Raw genomic sequence first — 18,699 nt, 5'->3', positions numbered from 1 at the left:
TGCCACCTTGGGACCTCAATTTGGTGCTTTCGGTCCTCCAGAAGCCTCCCTTTAAGAATCCTCAGGAAATTCCCCTGCTTACGCAGTCCCAGAAGGTGGCTTTTTTGCTGGCTATCACCTCTGTGTGCAGGGTGTCGGAACTGGCGGCGTTATCCTGTCCACCTTATCTGGTGGTTCTTCGCCCTATCCGTCATTCCTTCCAAAGGCCGTCTCTGATTTTTCATTTGAATGAAGAAATCGTGTTGCCTTCCCTGTGTCCCAGGTCTAAACATCCAAAGGAAATTGTCTTGCATGCCTTGTATGTGGTCCGGGCAATTAGGGTGTCCCTGGCAGCTACGGAGTCTTTCAGGAAGTCAGACTCTTTATCTGTGCTCACGGACGGACCTCGAAAAGGGTTGTCCGCTTGCTCTGCGACCATTTCCATATGGATCAGGCAGACGGTGGTTCAGGCCTATTCCATCAGGGGTCAGGGTCCTCCTTTCCCTGTCAAGGTGCACTCTACTAGGGTGCTTAGTGCCTCCTGGGCCTTTCGTCATTGGGCGTCAGTGATGCAGGTTTGCAAGGCGGCCACCTGGTTGTCTGTGCACACTTTTATAAGGTTTTATAAAGTGGATGTGTTGGCATCTGCGGATGCTTCCTTTGGCCACAAGGTTTTGCAGGCTGCTGTTTAGAGAACCTGATCCTCTTTGAGGGTGTATTGTTTTTTACAGGTGGGTTCGTCGTTTGGTTGATCTCCAATTGCCTGGTTGGCTAATGTTTAGCCTTGGGAATTTTTTGGTTGTTCCCACTCTTCGTGTTTAACATGGCTTTGGGACGTCCCAATGGTTATGAATACCAGGAGCTGTGTCCGTCAATGGAAAAAAGAAAAAATGGGATTTTTGACTTAATGTAAATTCCATTTCTCTGATGTTCATTGATGGGCACAGCACCCACCCCTCTGTGGAGTGATTATTCTCCTGACACTGCTTGTAACAAAACTGAGTGCTTGTAGCAGAGAGAGGAAGTGAGTATATACCCCCTGGGACAGCCCATGGGTGTAGGCAGAAATATTTTCAGCCTAGTGTCCTCCTGTAGGGGGCAGTATAACCCAATGGTTATGAATACCAGGAGCTGTGTCCGTCAGTGAACAGCAGAGAAAGGGCTTTTACGGTAAGTCAAGAATGTTATTTGCAGTTCAAAATACAGTCCTTTTGATCAATGTATTAAAGCATGTCTAAACCCTTTCACTGCCACTGCTGTACTTGGCGACTACTGAGTCTTTTCATGGGTCAGGCTCGCTCTCTGTACTTATAGATGGCCATGAACGGGACTGCCTGCGTCTGCTGCGTCTATTCCCGGATGGGTCGGACAGACGGTGGTTGCAGGTTTATTAAATTAAGGGTCAGGTCCTACCTTTCCCTGTTTTGGTGCGTTCTACTCGGCCGCCTAGTGCTTCCTGGGCTTTTCGCCTTGTAGGCATCTGTGCTCCAGGTTGCAAGACAGTTACCTGGTAGTCTGTTGACACCTTTACCACGTTTTATAAGGTGGATGTGCTGGCATCTGCAGATGCCTCTTTTCGGCCACAAGGTTTTTTTCTGGCTGCTGTTTGGGGGCTTTTGGCCTTCCTTGAGGGTGTTTACTGTTTGTTTTCAGGTGGGCCTCATCTTTTGTTCTGATGAGTCCTATGTTGCCTGGTTGGCTATGTTTGGCCTTGGGGGACTTGTTGTTTTCTGCTGTTCCCACCCCTCATTTTATGGCACTCCTTTGGGACGTCCCTACTGATATGAATCAGAGAGAACTGCGTCCGTCAATGAACGATAGAGAAAACTGAATTTTTGACTTATCGTAAAACCCTGTTCTCTTAAGTTCATTGACTGACACAGTACCCGCCCCTCTATACCTCACATGCTGTTTGAACTCCGTTTATGTATGTGGGCATGACTTGCGTATGCGTTCACTTCTGCGCGCAGACTCTGAGGGACTGGGTGCCTTAAATTTTTTTTTATTTTATTTTATTATTTTTACGCTGTCCTTTTTTTTATTTTTTTTATTTTTTTGGATCGCTTTTATTTCTATTACAAGGAATGTAAACATCCCTTGTAATAGAAATAAGCATGACCGGTTCTCTTTAATGTGAGATCCGGGGTCAAAAAGACTTCAGATCTCACATTTACACTTAAAAGTTAGCTGCTACCATAACAACGGTATATAACGTCAAAGTAATGAAGTGTATACAGTGGGCGGTCCTGAAGCGATTAATTAGCTTCAGAGGAAGGCAGGTGAGATTTACAGGTCTAATAGACCCCTGATGCCTCAAGAAAGGCAACCTTTTATAGCTATGAGAATAGCTAAGAACATCAGGGAGTCATCTTCTCTAAACTCATTCAAATCAAATCTAAAAAACGTTTTTCTTTAGACAAGCTTTCTTTTAATTGTCGCTTTCCTTTGTTATCCTGTGTATTTCTTGTGCTTTCTTTATAAAGCGCTTTAAAAAGCTACCATTAAAGGCACTATATAAAATAAAGTTTATTATTATAACACCTGAGGCCGCGGCCATCAGATCGAGGTAAATTTGCATCTCTGTAGGAAGAGAGTGGGTTAAGTTATTTTAAAGTACATTCAACTTTTTGCCATTGTGTTTTTCTGATGTCATCTTACATTCGTCATGTGCTGTGTGCTCTTTGCAGGGTATGGACGACGCACAGGTTCGAAGTGCAGCCACTGATATATTCTCATATCTGGTGGAATATAACCCATCTATGGTCCGTGAGTTTGTAATGCAGGAAGCTCAGCAAAATGATGATGTAAGTCATTCTGTTGCCTTTAAATGTGTTTTATGTATTTAATATGTACTGAAACATAACTTCTGGCAAATATTAAAAAGATCCCCTTTGTTCTAGTTTTGTATTTGTTCAAAAATATATATTTTTTTCTTGTAGTAATATTTTAAATCTGTCACTTTATAAATCTGGCGCTTTTGGGGAAAAAAAAAGTTCTGATTTATTTTACTTTGTATTTTTTATTTTTACACTGTCCTTTTTTTTTTTTTTTTTTTTATCACCTTTATTTCTATTATAAGGAATGTAAGCATCCCATGTAATAGAAATATGGATGACAGGTCCTCTTTATTGAGAGATCTTGGGTCAAAAGGACCCCAAATCCCTCATTTACCTTTTTAAAAGCAAAAGATAAAAATAAAAAAAATTTGAACTGCTTTAACCAAAAAAATGATTTACTATGAACCGGGAACTAGAAGTGACATCAGATGTTGCTCCAGTCCTCCAAGTGCATAGAGACGAGTGATGGCCATCCCTTATCATAGAAATAGGCATTACAGGTTCTCTTTATTGAGAGATCTGGGGTCAAAAAGACCCCAGATCTTTTACATTTTAAAAGCAAAAAAAAAAAAAAGTCAAAGCGGAGCTCCACCCAAAAGAGGTAAGCTCCGCTTGTTTGCTCCCCCCCCCCTCGCTACAATATTTGGCACCTTTCAGGGGAATCGGGTACCTGTTTTTGACTTTCGGCACCCCTTCTCCTTCCCCCACCGGAGTGTGGCTCGGGGTTACCGCTTTTGCCACTGAAATTTAACCCCGAGCCACACTCGGGAATACCGCTAGGAAGGTTAAGAAAACCGCGGCTTCAATTACTGGCTGGTAACCACCTCTTGCAGGGCAGCCCAGGCACCAGGTCATTAATTCTAGTGGCCAATGCGACCTGGCGCCTGGGGTTTGTCGAGCCCTGTCATAATGGCCTATCAAAATCCATCTTTTACTGGGCAGAATGTAGTAATGCAAACTCGTGGCTAAAGGTTACTGCTCTATGCTCCTTGCAGTAATTGTCTGCTCTTGGTATAACATGTCTCTTTTATATGAAATATATACTTTTTTTTACCTTAAATGTATCATTTTTCTCTATAGGACATCCTTCTGATCAATCTCATCATTGAGCACATGATCTGTGACACAGATCCTGAGCTAGGGGGCGCTGTACAGCTTACAGGACTGCTACGGACATTAGTAGATCCAGATAACATGCTTGCAACTACCAGTGTAAGAAACAACTCTCCTTCAACACGGTTTACATTTAATAATTTTAATTCTTCCTCTTCTGAAATTCGTTTTCACTGCTTTGCTAATCTGTTTCCTGGGTTTTTATAACACTCATTTTTCTTTTCTGCACTCTTATCTGCATTTCTGTAAAATGCATGCTGTATTTAAATTGCTTGGGCCCTCTTCTTCACCAATTGCCTACTTTTATGAGCAAAATGAGAGCAGATGAAACTTTGTGAGAAGACAATCTGGTCCATTGCAAGAGCGCTGTCTTGTGAGATTTCAGCTGCTCTGCATTCTGTTTCCTGGCGTTTCAAACGCAAAAACGCGACTGAACGCGATGACCCGCGTTTAGCGTTCGCGTTTTTCCATTTTAAAGGGGAATAATTTTTTTGACCTCTAGGAACGGTTCTAAACGCGGGTACAAACGCGACCGATCGGACGTTTCAAACGTCCTAAAAATTCCAGCATTCAAAGGGACTTTTAACAACGTCCCGTGTACATGGAGCCTTAGTCTGGTTGAAAAAAGACACAAGTACATCTAGTTCAACCAATAAAAGGGGAAAAAGTTTTACAATGCTATAATCACAGTTGATCCTGAGGAAGGCAAAAAAAAACAAGCAAAACATGATCCTATTTGCTCCAGCAGGGGGAAAATAATCCTTTCTAATCCCCCCAAGAGGCAATGGGATATTCCCTGGATCAACGTTGCCTATAAATGTTAGTACCCAGTTTTATTATGTACATTTTGAAAATAATCCAGCTCATTTTTTAAAGCGATCTGCTGAGCTGGACAGAACCAACTCTTGAGGTATAAACGAGAAAAAGGGGGAATGTATTGGTTGGAAAACCAATCATACCAAGAGAGTGTTGGACTTTCAAAGGCACACAATGAGATGAATCTACGCGACTCAGGATATATGTAAAAGTTATTGAACTTTATTGCATACAAAGTTTAAAATAGTGAGAGGTAAAAAACAACCCTTACTTTGCACAACATAAAGTAAGACAAAGAAAATTGACTAAAAACAAAATCAAGAGCTAGTAACATTGATAGGTCACATTATATTTTGAACAACTAATTCTAAATATTAGATCAATACTTGACTGTTAGAAGAATGTGCTTGATTAACAGGTCTGTTACAACAGGACCTCCTGTAAGGAAGTTATTCAACTGCAAAACTTGGTGTCACCTGCAAAGACTGAAATTATACTTTTAATCCCAGACCCGATATCATTTATAAACCTAATAAAATGTAAGGGTCCCAACACTGAACCTTGGGGTACACCACTAACAACCCTATTGGGACAGACCGTTCTAAAGCCTAAAGTACTACTAAAGGCACAACAGTAAAATCAGTCTGTATATGCAGTAAATCATGCTTGTGTATATGCAGTAAATCCTCTGCACTGTGTAAAAAGGCTGTTTGATCCTGTTTTCTCTGATCCTCCCCTTCTTCCACAGTCCCCAATCCATCTCCTGATAGTACAGAGCCTTGGGGACACTCCGCACATGCGTAGTTTGGTGTGTATTGCTAGAGCGTTTTTTTTTTGTTTGTTTTTTTTTTGTTCTTGGGCAAAAGCATGCGATCAGCACAAGGCCAATCAGACAAAGAGTCAGGGTCCTGCAGCCTCATTACATAGGACAGTCCAAGGAGAATGAAAACTCCTCCCACAAGCTTTAACCAGACACTGATAGAGGTCACAAGTTCTATATACTGCTGATGAGAAAAGGTATTTAGCAGTTTATATTTACTAAAATAATTGCATTTCCATGTTCTGTGTACTGTGGGAGAGCAGATATAGTGAATGCAGGCTCCTGGGTTTATTAAAGCTTTAACTTTTTTTTTCCTTAAGCCCCGTACACACGCACCGATTGTTGGCCGTAAATTTTCTGCCAACATCCGATCGGCCGATTGTCGGCTTGTTAGTATGATGCTTCCGACAACCGACTGCGACTTTTTGGCCGAACAAAATCTGGTGTGCATGCTATAAAATTTTTGTTGGCCGTCACCAGAACGGCCGATTGTTCGTCAGTCAGTACAGATTTCGGCCGACAAAAGTCAGATGAGCAAGACTGGGCATGCTCAGAGAAGAAAAAACACACGGAAAGTAAACCAACACATGACATCACTTCTGCAGTTGGTTTTTGTTGGCCGACAAAATTTGTGTGCAGTCTAGAGCACATTTCAACCAACACAACAACACTGGACAAAAGACGGCCGATTGTTCGGCCGACAATCGGTGCGTGTGTACGAGGCATTAGAGGTACATTTTTCTTCTACTAATTGTAGGTGATTTGTGAAGGGGGAGGGGTCCTGGTCAGTGCTTTAAAACTATTTTTTTTTTTTTTTTACTAAAATGTTAGGTAAATGTTTTTAAAGGACAAGTTCAGGTTAATCTAAACTAAAGCTAACCCGTTCCACCAGCCCCCTTCCCTCCAGCATCTCCAACTGTGAAATAATCAGAGCAAGGTCACCCAAGTCAGCTAATCTTACTGTGCCAAGCGTTTACAGTTTATGCTGAATACATTTTTTTTTTCTTCCTTAGAAAACAGAGAAGACAGAATTTTTGGGATTCTTCTACAAGCACTGCATGCATGTCCTCACTGCCCCCTTACTGGCCAACACTACAGAGGAAAAGCCCAGCAAAGGTTAGAGTTCACCTCGGGGAACACTGGGGGGGGGGGATTGTGTTGTCACACTGAGGATCTCTGCCTCTTATGTCATAATTTAGTACGCTTCCTGTCAGATCCTCAGCAAGTCAATAAACCTTGTTGTGAGAATAGAAAAAGAAAAAAGGGTGCACTGGCCTAGTGCATTATCCAGCAAGTTTATTTAAAAATATGAATAAAATCCTAAAGATATCTACTCACAGACAGAAGTTAAAAATATGCTCATCAGGCCACATGTATGGCTATCTCTCGTCGGTTGCTCGAGTCACCGTACCTGGGAGTGGGGGTCCTGGAAAAGTTAGCATTCTTTGCCTTGCTTGCAGTGAAATGTATTAAACGCCAACCCTTTCCTATTCTTGGCTGTATTGGGGCTTTAGCTGCTAGAATTCATTTTACTCCTTTATTTTGTAAAGATGTATAGCCCCTGTGTCCAACCCGTTTCCCTGAATCCCTTGCAGACAGCAGCATGTGAATGAGGAATAATATTCTTTAGAATGTTCATTAGCATGTGAATGAGGAATAATATTCTTTAGAATGTCCATTAGTTTAAGCTGAACTCCGGCTTTACCTTCCCTTTTTACACAGTTGTACAGGCGCTTCTCCTGTACTGAAATGGCTAAGGCCCCTTTCACACTTATGCAACGCGATTTTACTGCTATTTTGCAACACGATTTTGCCGCGATTTTGAGCAATGGCTCAGGGCTATATACCTCAAAACGCATTCAAATCGTGCCAAAGTAGTGCAGGAACTACTTTGAAGTCGGTGCGACTTTAAAATGCACTGATATGAATGGGGCTCATTGAAAATAATGGAAAACGACTTGTCATGCGATTTTTGCGGTCCAAAATCGCGGGACAAGTCGCACTAGTGTGAAAGGGGCCTTACTCTGATTTTACTGCACGCTGTAAACCTCTCATAATGTGCATTAGAAGCTGCTGTCAAATAGAGCCTTCATTTTCTCGCCCACCCCTTTTCAATAATTAAATTTCAGTGCTTTCAATCAAGGAGTCTCAGCATTGCATGTGGGGATTACCACAGCTTCCTGTTTTCCAAAAAGCGGTGTACAGCACCCTGTCGGGCCCTCCCACCCGCTGTGATCTGCCTGCAGTACATAGGGAAGCACCCAAGCTGGCTCTTCTCACTGGAGTAACTATTAATTATCAGGTGGCTGTAGAGCTGCCCAGATTTCTTTTAGTAAACAGCCAATCACTGGCTGTAAAAAAAAAAAAAAAAAATTGAGTTCATAGCGACAGTTATAAGCTTGTTTTCACTTGAACAAAGGCCTTTTTTGTTCTGTGGTCAGCAAGTGGTTAAACGTATATAAACCTCCAAAGTACAGCGCAACAATTGAATATTAATACAGGCGGTCCCCGGGTTACAAACTGAGGAAGACAACAGGAAATGAAGGAAATCTTCCCCTAGGAATGTAAATTCACTCCTGTAAGAGTTATCATGGGGAAAAAGGTGTCTCCACTGAAGCTTTATCACCAATCCTGGTTTCCACAACAACCCAAAATTTTCAAAATCCAGTTGTCATAGGGACAGAAAGTGAGGTGAAATCTTCTGAACAGGGATAGACACTTAAACAAATGGTACAGGGGTGTTAACCCTTCCCTATGCTATCCAAAAAATTTAAAAATTCTTTTGACTGGGGCTACACATAAAAAAAATGTACCTGTTCCGACTTAAAGCGGAGTTCAACCCTGAAATGTTTTTTTTCACTTTCCGCTTGCTCAAAATTACCTGTAAAACAATTGGATCATTATTTTTTTTTTTTATTATTATTCACTTACCTTGTTTTTAAAGAAAATATACTTACCTTCCTCTTCCTCCCTCTGCGGACATGGCCACCGCCGTCACTTCCTGCTTGCGTTGACTCCTGGGAGCTGAACGTCATCGCTCCCAGGAATCAATGCGCCTGCACCGGCCCCGCTCGTCAGTTCTGGCGCAGGCGAGTCATTCCATGCTAAACAGCTTCTGGACATGCCCAGAAGCTGTGCAGGGATGACGCATCTGCGCCGGAACTGACGAGCGGGGCCGGTAAAGGGCATTCTGGGAGCGAAGAGGATGCCCTGGCTTCAGCTGCCCACACCTGAGATGGCAGCGCTGGACAAGAAATTTCTGGACAGTATTTCTTCTAAAAGGTAAGTGAACCCGGGGACAGTTCAGAGGCTATCATTGCTTAAATGCACTAGCCCTGACTGTCCCGGAGGTATTTTTATCTACATTTCTCTAGCGCTCATTGACAGACGTAGTCCTCGGTGATACAGCACCTTCGGGTTATGTTGCCTCCACAGGAGCAGGACTAGACAGGAAATTAAAAAGCTCTGGCCACACCCTAGGGGCAGTCCCAGAGGGTATATCCTCTCTCTCTCTGCCTCAGCAAATGAGTTATTTTCTGTCTAGTTAGGAGTAAGGACCTAGAGACCTTGCTGGGATCTTAGGTCCTGGCAAGATTTTTTCTTAAAAGATTTTTTAGACAGCTTTTTTTCTCCAGTGTTCCTGTGAGATCTTCAAGCAAGAAAGCTGAACTGGGCGACGGGCTGGATGTTGAGATCCGGTGGTCACCCCAGTTCAGCCTACGAGCGCGTGCAGGCCATAGCTCCGCGCTGGGTCGGCCGCGACAAAGTCCCATTAAAGGACTGACCCCGCGAGTTAAACGTCTCGCTGAAACGCCAAAGACCATGAGTCACGGCGTCCATATCGGTCGACAGCCCTCCCGCCCCGGTGGAGAGGGGTACTGTCAGGAGTTGGTGCCCGCCTGGTTCCGGTATGGTGAGTAGTATGTTCCCCCTTTTCCCCTGACGGGTCTTGTGGTGAACGCGGGCCCCTCTTTGTATGGTAAGATAGAGTCCCTCTCTATCCTATAAATGACACAGATCCTCCTACTTTGAGTGTGATTTTATGTGCAAAAAGCCAGGAGGCTTGGTTTGGGAGCTAACAATCTAATTGTATACATGTTAAAAAGATTGTAATCAGTGGCATTCTGGGAATCTTACGGTGAGTAGAATAAGCTACCTACCAGTCAGAAGCCACGGACATGTAGACTGCCTTCCTAATCAGATCTCCAGCTATTAGCAGGCCTCCCGAATGGCCATGCGGTCCGCCAGGGCCGGTACCGCCAACCACGCCAAATCCCCATGCAGAGAGAGTGTTGTGTGCCCTGCAGCACACCGCTATTCAGTACAGGCCGCCGCCATTTTTTTTGCTGGATCGCACGAGCCGCCATTTTGGCGTAGCCTCGTGTCTCCAGCATGGGGGCGGCCATGTTTGAGGTGATCCAAACACCTCGTGGAGCTAGGGGAGGCGCCGGAAGGCGTGCAGAGGGGCGGAGCCGCCTCCTTTCTTCCTGGGCAGCCAGCCAAAAGACTTCCTGTTTGTCAAGACAGCGCTGTAACCTGTTGCAGTTAAACTCTGAGCATCAAGTGGTGAGCCTGGGGGTCTATCTCTCTCTCTCTCGATCGATAGGGATCCCTAGCAGGTAACACTAAGGGGCTTTTTGTGGCGCTGGGGGGTCTGAAAAAAAAAAAAAAAAAGTTTTTTATTTTTGAATTATATTATCCAGGAAGTGACTGGAATTATCATGGACCCTGCCACACATATTCCCCCACCTGTTTCCCTCGAGGGGGCCACGGGACCCGCCGGTGCACAGAGTGTAGAGTCATTTACAGCAATTTTGGAGTCTATGGTGGCTCGGGTGGAGGCGGCCTGTCAGGGACGGGGGTCAAGGAAGCGACCCCCGCCTACCCCTATACTATCTGACACCTCTGACTCTGATTCAGAGATGGTCACTGCAGTTGCAGGTTCCTCTGCAAGGGCTGTTGTCTCAGGTAAAGCCCCCTCAGACAGTGAGGAGGACGCTTCTTCTCCTGCTATTATTCAGGAAGAAGCATTGGTGGACGCACTAGTTGTGGCAGTGCAGGAAACCTTAAAACTTGAGGCTTTACCGGCAGAGGCAACTGAAACAGAGATTCCTTTTGGTACTAATAAGCCCATCAAAACGGTGAAGGTTTTTCCTGTACCCAAGTGTTTCGGTAATCAGATTAAAGGAGAATGGGAGCATTCTAAACGTACCTTTACTATTTCCAAGCGTATTGCTAGACGCTATCCGTTTGAGGAATCCATCATTAAGAAATGGACGGTACCACCAGTGGTGGATCCACCTATTTCCAGGCTGAATAAAGCCACGGTTATCCCAGTGGAGGACACTTCGTCCTTTAAGGATCCGGTGGATCGAAAGATGGAAGCAGAGTCCCGCACCATCTTCTCTCTGATAGGGTCAGCATTTAGACCAGTAATTGTTATTGGTCTAGTTTCCCAGACACTTACGGAATGGGCGAGAATGGTACGCCAAGACCTTAGGGGAAAAGATATTCCCCAGGAGACATCTGATTTGATGGAACAGATTATACAAGGGCTACAGTTTATCTGTGACGCAGCCTTGGACACTACTCCCTTATTAGGGCATGCATCTATGTCAGCGGTGATCCTCAGACGTGTGCTGTGGTTAAAATGCTGGTCAGCTGACCTAGGTTCCAAAAAGACCTTGACAAATCTCCCCTTTCAGGGGAATCGTCTATTTGGGGCCAACCTAGATGAAATCATTAAGGATGCCACTGGGGGCAAGAGCACTTTTTTGCCACAGGCTGCTAAAGCTAAGGGACCTCGCAACAAGCGAGGACCTTTCTTTACCGCCCATAAAGGGCGCCCGGCTGGTACTAGCGGGAAAGGCAAGACTCCTCCAGGAGGGTTCAAGAAGGGCTGGTCGGACAAGCAGAGGACCAATCCAGCCAAACCCGAAGCAAAGGAGTACACAGCCTGAAGGTGCGCCCCCACCCGGTTTCAGGGTGGGGGGACGTTTTCACCGGTATTCAGGACATTAGATCGAGCATCAACCACTACTACCGGTGCGATTCTTCCCTTCCAACATTTAAGTACTACAGGAAGCGGTAGTTACCGTTCCCTGAATAGATCTTTTCCTTTACCTTTTCCTAAGATTAGTCCCTATACCTCACAGGAATCGGATCTGGTTGACCAGATAGGCCAAGTAGCCTCTAGTCGGGTGACTTCGGTCCCTGAGGTTCAACCAGAAAAGATCACCCTTCCTGATAACAATCAGGTATCTGATAAATGTGTGGGAACAGAAAACGACCAGACTTTCTCGGATGGTCGGGGCCAGATACCTCTAGGGACACCTGGTTCAGATTCTATCAGCGCCAGTGGTCCTAGAAATTCTAGGCTGGCCTCCTCAAGCCGGCCTGGCCGACTTGGACATGCTAGTCGCAGACGTTCCGTGGGAACTTCATCTCAGGGAGTGTCTGTGGTCTCAAGGACCAATTTACCATCATGCTTTACAGTCGCTGGTTTTAATGGCCTGGCCATCGAGACCCAAGTACTGAAGGACAGAAGTTTGTCTACTTCAGTCATTCCTACCCTTATTAAAGCAAGGAAAGCGACTTCCAGCAAGGTCTATTATCACACATGGAAGACTTATATTGCGTGGTGCGAATCTTTAGGATTTCCTCCACGTACCTATTCGGTGACTCGAATATTGGCCTTTTTGCAACAAGGGGTTGAGCAGAAGCTAGCCTTGAGCACCATCAAGGGTCAAGTTTCGGCATTAGCAATCTTCTTTCAGAAGCCTTTAGCTACCAAGTCCTTGGTGCGGAATTTCATCCAGGGGGTGCGGCACCTGGCTCCACCAGTCCGCGCGCCCTTACCGCCCTGGGATCTTAATTTGGTTTTGTCGGTTCTACAGAAACCTCCCTTTGAAAACATCAGGGAGATCCCCTTGCTTACTTTATCCCAGAAGGTGGCTTTCTTGGTGGCTATTACTTCTGCTCGCAGGGTGTCAGAACTGGCTGCATTATCATGCCAGTCCCCATACCTAGTGATTCATAGGGATAAGGTAGTACTTCATCCTAAGCCATCCTTTCTTCCTAAGGTGGTTTCAGATTTTCATCTGAATGAAGATATTGTACTACCTTCCTTGTGTCCTCAGCCCAAGCATCATCGGGAACATGCGTTGCATTCCTTAGATGTGGTTCGGGCAATCAGGGTATACCTGAAAGCTACGGAATCATTCCGTAAGACGGATTCACTTTTTGTAATCACGGATGGCCCCAAAAAGGGTTTGCCTGCATCTGCCGCGACCATTGCCAAATGGATTAGACAAACGGTGGTACAGGCTTATTCTATTAAGGGTCAGAGTCCTCCGTTCCCTGTTAGGGCGCACTCCACTCGAGCGCTCAGTACTTCCTGGGCCTTTCGCCATCAGTCGTCAGTGGTCCAGGTATGTAAGGCGGCCACTTGGTCGTCGGTACATACCTTTACAAAATTCTATAAAATTGATGTGACGGCATCGGCGGATGCCTCATTTGGCCGCAAGGTTTTGCAGGCCGCAATTTGAGGAGACCGGTGGTCTACCTCGAGGGTTTTTTCTGTTTGAAAAAAAAAAAAAAAAAAAGATTTTTTCTCTTTTTTGTTGAGTCTCATCATTAAGGATGAGCATTGTAAACTTCTAGTTGGCACCGGTTGGGCCTTCTAGATTGGGATTTGATTTTCATTTTCCCACCCTTCATTTGTGATACTGCTCTGGGACGTCCCGAAGGTGCTGTATCACCGAGGACTACGTCTGTCGATGAGCGCTAGAGAAAAATGGATTTTTGTAAAATCTTACCGTAAAATCCTTTTCTCTTAGCTCATTGACAGACGTAGTCCCCGCCCCTCTGTTTTTTTGAGTTGGGTTGGGTTAAAATCTCTAAAGACTGCTTTTTCACATAACTGATTTGCTGAGGCAGAGAGAGAGAGGATATACCCTCTGGGACTGCCCCTAGGGTGTGGCCAGAGCTTTTTAATTTCCTGTCTAGTCCTGCTCCTGTGGAGGCAACATAACCCGAAGGTGCTGTATCACCGAGGACTACGTCTGTCAATGAGCTAAGAGAAAAGGATTTTACGGTAAGATTTTACAAAAATCCATTTTTTTTTTTTTTCAGGCCGGAACTCCGCTTTAAGAACAAACCTACAGTCCCTATCTTGTTTGTAACCCGGGGACCGCCTATAATTTGTTCCTACTGTGCCAAATTACCAAAAATACAATATTCCTCAAAATCTCCTTTGTGTGCAACACGCAACATCAACAATAAATAAAATGTGAATATTCAGTAGATTCATGCTATACAGTGCAAGTAATAAATAGGAAAATCAATTATAATACAGCGCTTGAAAATCTAAACATATAATCGTATAAAATGAATGTGCTCAAAAAAACATATATGAAATCAAAGTCTTTCAAAAGCTCTCATATAAAGTGCTTGGTGCTCCAAAATCCATATAAAGGTGCTGAAGTGCTTCATGTAAACATGCTGTTAAGCGTTCCACACTCCCCACTCACCCGAGAAAATGGACCCTCAGCTTTTCAGTCTGGGTGTCAAACAAGCTTGTGACTGGTGTTGTGAATACCAGGCCTTACAGTGTCTTTGATTGGGTCTCCACAATTTTACTCTTGGGGCGGCTCTATTATCCACCAAGCTCAATAAAACTGAATGGTACTCATAGTGAAGTACTGTAAAAACATATTTACTTGCGCAAATGCAAAACAATTTATAAAATTGTAGGTAAAAACGGGCATAAAACAACCACGAGGGTCTTCCGGGTTCGCTGCAGCTCGGTGTGTTCCATGGAGGACGAAAGTGACGTCCTTGGTTTGTGGAAATGGATATTATGTCAACGTGTTTCGCCCCTCCTCCAGGGCATCATCAAGGACATAATATATGAAAATCAAATCCTCACACACAGTCCACAATCTTATTTAATAACACGTTCCTGTTGTGAGATCACATGCATACATATGTATTACTTGTTGCGCTGTACTTTGGAGGTTTTCTATATATTTTATTAGGTGTGGGAATGCATGTCAGTAACAAGCTGCAACATAACAATTTTTTATAATTTTATTTATATATAATATATATATATATATATATATATATATATATATATATATATATATATATATATATATATATATATATATATATATATATAATTATACATCTGAAATTATTCCCTGCAAAGAATCTATAACAAGATGGTCATTTAGACTGAAATGAGAAAGTTTTATTTGGTTTTGTGCTGTCACCACATAAACCCAAACTGGCAGCAGAAAGTTTAAATGGAAGTCAGCCAGGTAGAGTGAAGGCATGGTTTATGAAGATATATACAGTATCTCTTAAAAGTGAGTACACCCCTCGCATTTTTGTAAATATTTTATTCTATCTTTTCATGTGACAACACTGAAGAAATGACACTTTGCTACAATGTAAAGTAGTGAGTGTACAGCTTGTATAACAGTGTAAATTTGCTGTCCTCTCAAAATAACTCAACACACAGCCATTAATGTCTTAACCGCTGGCAACAAAAGTGAGTACACCCCTAAGTGAAAATGTCCAAATTTGGCTCAATTAGCCATTTTCCCTCCCCGGTGTCATGTGACCCATTAGTGTTACAAGGTCTCAGGTCTGAATGGGGAGCAGGTGTGTTAAATTTGGTGTTATCGCTCTCACTCTCATACTGGTCACTGGAAGTTCAACATGGCACCTCATGAGGATCTGAAAAAAAGTATTGCTGCTCTACAGGACAGGTTCCACTCAGAACAGGCCTCACCATGGTCGACCAATGAAGCTGAGTGCACGTGCCCAGCATCATATCGAGAGGTTGTCTTTGGGAAATAGATGTATGAGTGCTGCCAGCATTGCTGCAGAGGTTGAAGGGGTGGGAGGTCAGCCTGTCTGTGCTCAGACCATACGCCGCACACTGCATCAAATTGGTCTGCATGGCTGTCGTCCCAGAAGGAAGCCTCTTCTAAAGATGATGCACAAGAAAGCTCGCAGTTTGCTGAAGACAAGCAGACTAAGGACATGGATTACTGAAACCATCTCCTGTGGTCTGATACTGATTTTAACTCATAAACAACATGTGTCAGAAATAGGCTTGGTCGTTAAGTGGTTAATGGCTGTGTGTTGAGTTATTTTGAGGGGACAGGAAATTTACACTGTTATACAAGCTGTACACTCACTACTTTACATTGTAGCAAAGTGTCATTTCTTCAGTGTTGTCACATGAAAAGATAGAATAAAATATTTACAAAAATGTGAGGTGTACTCACTTTTGTGAGATACTGTGTGTGTGTGTGTGTGTATATATGTATGTGTGTGTGTGTGTGTGTGTATATGTATATATATATATATATATATATATATATATATATATATATATATATATATATAGTAATCCCCCGCGGTTCAGTTTTTGCGGTCCCTGTAATTCGCGTTTTTTTTTGTAATGTTATTTTACTATATAAATCATTTAAAATGAAATATTTTTGTGTTTTTCATAGCTCTTGCTCTGTCAGTATCATTTATGTGTTTAAATTAGTTTCTATTGTTTTAAAAGTGTGTTTAAAGACCTTAAAATGCTTTTACACGTACAGTGACAGTAAAAAAAAAAAAACATGCCTACAATGCATTTTAATAGGGTTTTTCTATTTCGCGGAATTTCACTTTTCGCGGCTGGGTCCGGAACGTAACCCCCGCAATGGAGGGGGGTTTACTGTATATGTATATATATAGTGTGTGTGTATATGTTTTTTTTTTCACATTTGTTTGGTGAGTGCATTGTTTGTGATATAGAAGTGTAGCTCCAGTCGTTTGTTAAAAGTCCACAGCTACAAAAAATGTAGCTGCTGACTTTTAATAAACACTCTCACCTGTCCCAGGATCCAGCGATGTGGTCACCCAGACGTCACTTCTTTCCCTTTCCTCTCTCTGGATCCAGCATTTCAGTTGTGGTCACCCGGCTGTGACAGCTTGGGGCTTCTTAGCTGAGTGCGCAATGCACATGTGTGATTTAAGCTGTGCTTCCTGAATGGTCCGGCAGTCCAGAAGACTGCAGGGAGGGGAGAGGAGAACTTCTGCTCAGATCACCTAGGTCAGTGATGGTGAACCTTGGTACCCCAGATCTTTTGGAACTACGTTTCCCATGATGCTTAACTACACTGCAGAGTACAGGAGCATCATGGGAAATGTAGTCCCAAAACATCTGGGCCAAGGTTCACCATCACTGGCCTAGGTGATCTGAGCAGAAGTGGGAGCAGGTACCTGTCAAAATCCAGGTATGGCAAGGGAGGCAGGACTGCTTAAAGCTCCGCTTTAAATGTAAGCTTTAGGGACCGGTTCATAAGTTGACCCTCTCTCATATATATCGTTCAGATATATTTGGCAACTCTCGAGTTACATATATGCATTTTTTTTTTTTAAATACAAATCTTGTATACATCTGTAATGGTAGTTTGATCTGCAAGGTGTCACACATTCTGCTTCCTTCTTAGATGACTTCCAGACGGCACAGCTGTTAGCGCTGATCTTGGAGTTGCTGACATTCTGTGTTGAACATCACACGTATCACATAAAGAATTACATCATCAACAAGGACATCCTGCGCAGAGTGTTGGTCCTCATGTCTTCTGCACATTCTTTTTTGGCCCTGTGTGAGTTTCTCAGACATATTTGTGTCAGTGTTGCCAACCCCCGATTTACTTTTTTTTTTTTTTTTTTTCCCCTGACAGCCTGAAACATTTACTGACAGAGCACATTTTTACTGACAACCTGAAATATGACAAACACCCATTATAAACTAAGACCATCAATTTTTAAAGGCTAACTTCACCATTAGGAAAAAAATTATAACTGCACATATAAGTGCAAATTTATTATTTTTACCCACAGGAGTCTGGAAAGCATTGCACCTGCAATCAATGGATCACAGGTGCAATGTCAAACTCCTGCAGACACTTCCTCCAGCTTTTTCAGTGGTAAAGGGCTACAAGTGCACTGATTTGGGGGGAGGGGGAGGGTCAAGGTGCTTAGCAACATGTGCCAGGAGTGTAGTGATGGTGTCAGTTGTAAAAGATCAGTCCACGAGATGGCATGCCTCTTGTTGGACTTAACCCATCATTTTACAAAGAGGCTGAATTCTTGGAATTTGCCTTACAGAAAGGAGAGCTTTTTTTGGAAAAATGGAGGTTGTGTCTTGCATATACTAGTGTTTTCTTTGGTGGAATTCAGCTTTAAATGTGGATCTGTCGTATGATATTAAAATGTTTTAAATTTATTTAAGTCTTATTTTAAAACCAGTTATATTGTACATTTAAAAGATGTATGGGTTTTTTTTTTTTTTTTTTTTTTTTTTAGAGCCATACTTACCTAGGTGGATGCAGCATTGGTCCCCCGGCGCCACTAACACTGAGAATTGACTAAGCAAACCCCGCCCATCGCTCGGTTCTTACAGATCCCCGAGCAGAGAGCTGCTGACTGTCAGCAGCTGTCTGTTCTGACCCCCCCCCCCGTGCTCACTGGACTGCCAGACTGTGGAGGGGGCGGAAGCAGCCGGCTGAGGCTCCCAGCAGCTCCCTGAGAGGCTGAGCTGAGTGGCCGGTCCAGGCAATGTGGGGAGGTCCCAACTCCATTGTCGCAATCTTTCCTGAGCCTGGACTGACTCTGTGAAGTCAGCAGACAGCGGACTTCAGCCCGCTGTCTGCTGAAAACGGGTCACAGGAGAAGTAAAGCCTAATGAGCTTTGGCTGTACTTCTCCTTTACCAAAATTGGACACTTGTATTAACCCAGCCATCTTAGTTCTAAAATAAAACCTGTTGAATTGTTTCTCAAAATGTGGAAGAGTTGATTGTTCCTTTTTATGCGTCCTTTCCTCATTCCCTTGCATGAAGGTAAAAAAAATCTCTGTGCAGCAGTACCCCGAGCCCCCGAATACTTACCTGAGCCCCATCTCGATTCTGCAATGTGCACGAGAGCCTCGGCTCTCTGGGGACCCTCCCTCCTCTTTGGAGACAGCAATGGCTCCTGCTGCTGTAAGTCACAGCGAGTGAGCCAATGAGTAGAGAGAGGAGGCGGGTCAGAGCCATGGCGCTGTGTATGAATGG

General features: G+C 43.7%; 1 protein-coding gene across 1 annotated transcript in view; it reads left to right on the top strand.

The window, feature by feature from the left end:
- Nucleotides 1–18,699, top strand: part of PPP4R3A (protein phosphatase 4 regulatory subunit 3A) — a 94,782-nt gene that overhangs the window by 55,689 nt on the left and 20,394 nt on the right. Inside the window, exons 7-10 of the mRNA XM_082242806.1 lie at nucleotides 2,667–2,783; nucleotides 3,897–4,028; nucleotides 6,579–6,681; nucleotides 17,091–17,249. Coding sequence (XP_082098932.1) covers nucleotides 2,667–2,783; nucleotides 3,897–4,028; nucleotides 6,579–6,681; nucleotides 17,091–17,249 — 511 coding nt within the window. The remainder of the gene's footprint in view (nucleotides 1–2,666; nucleotides 2,784–3,896; nucleotides 4,029–6,578; nucleotides 6,682–17,090; nucleotides 17,250–18,699) is intronic.

The sequence above is a fragment of the Pelophylax lessonae genome (assembly GCF_965119305.1).
Source record: "Pelophylax lessonae genome assembly, chromosome: 13".
Taxonomy (NCBI): Eukaryota; Metazoa; Chordata; class Amphibia; order Anura; family Ranidae; genus Pelophylax; species Pelophylax lessonae.
The sequence above is the reverse complement of the archived record's forward strand: the minus strand, read 5'-3'. Positions and strand labels throughout refer to the sequence as shown.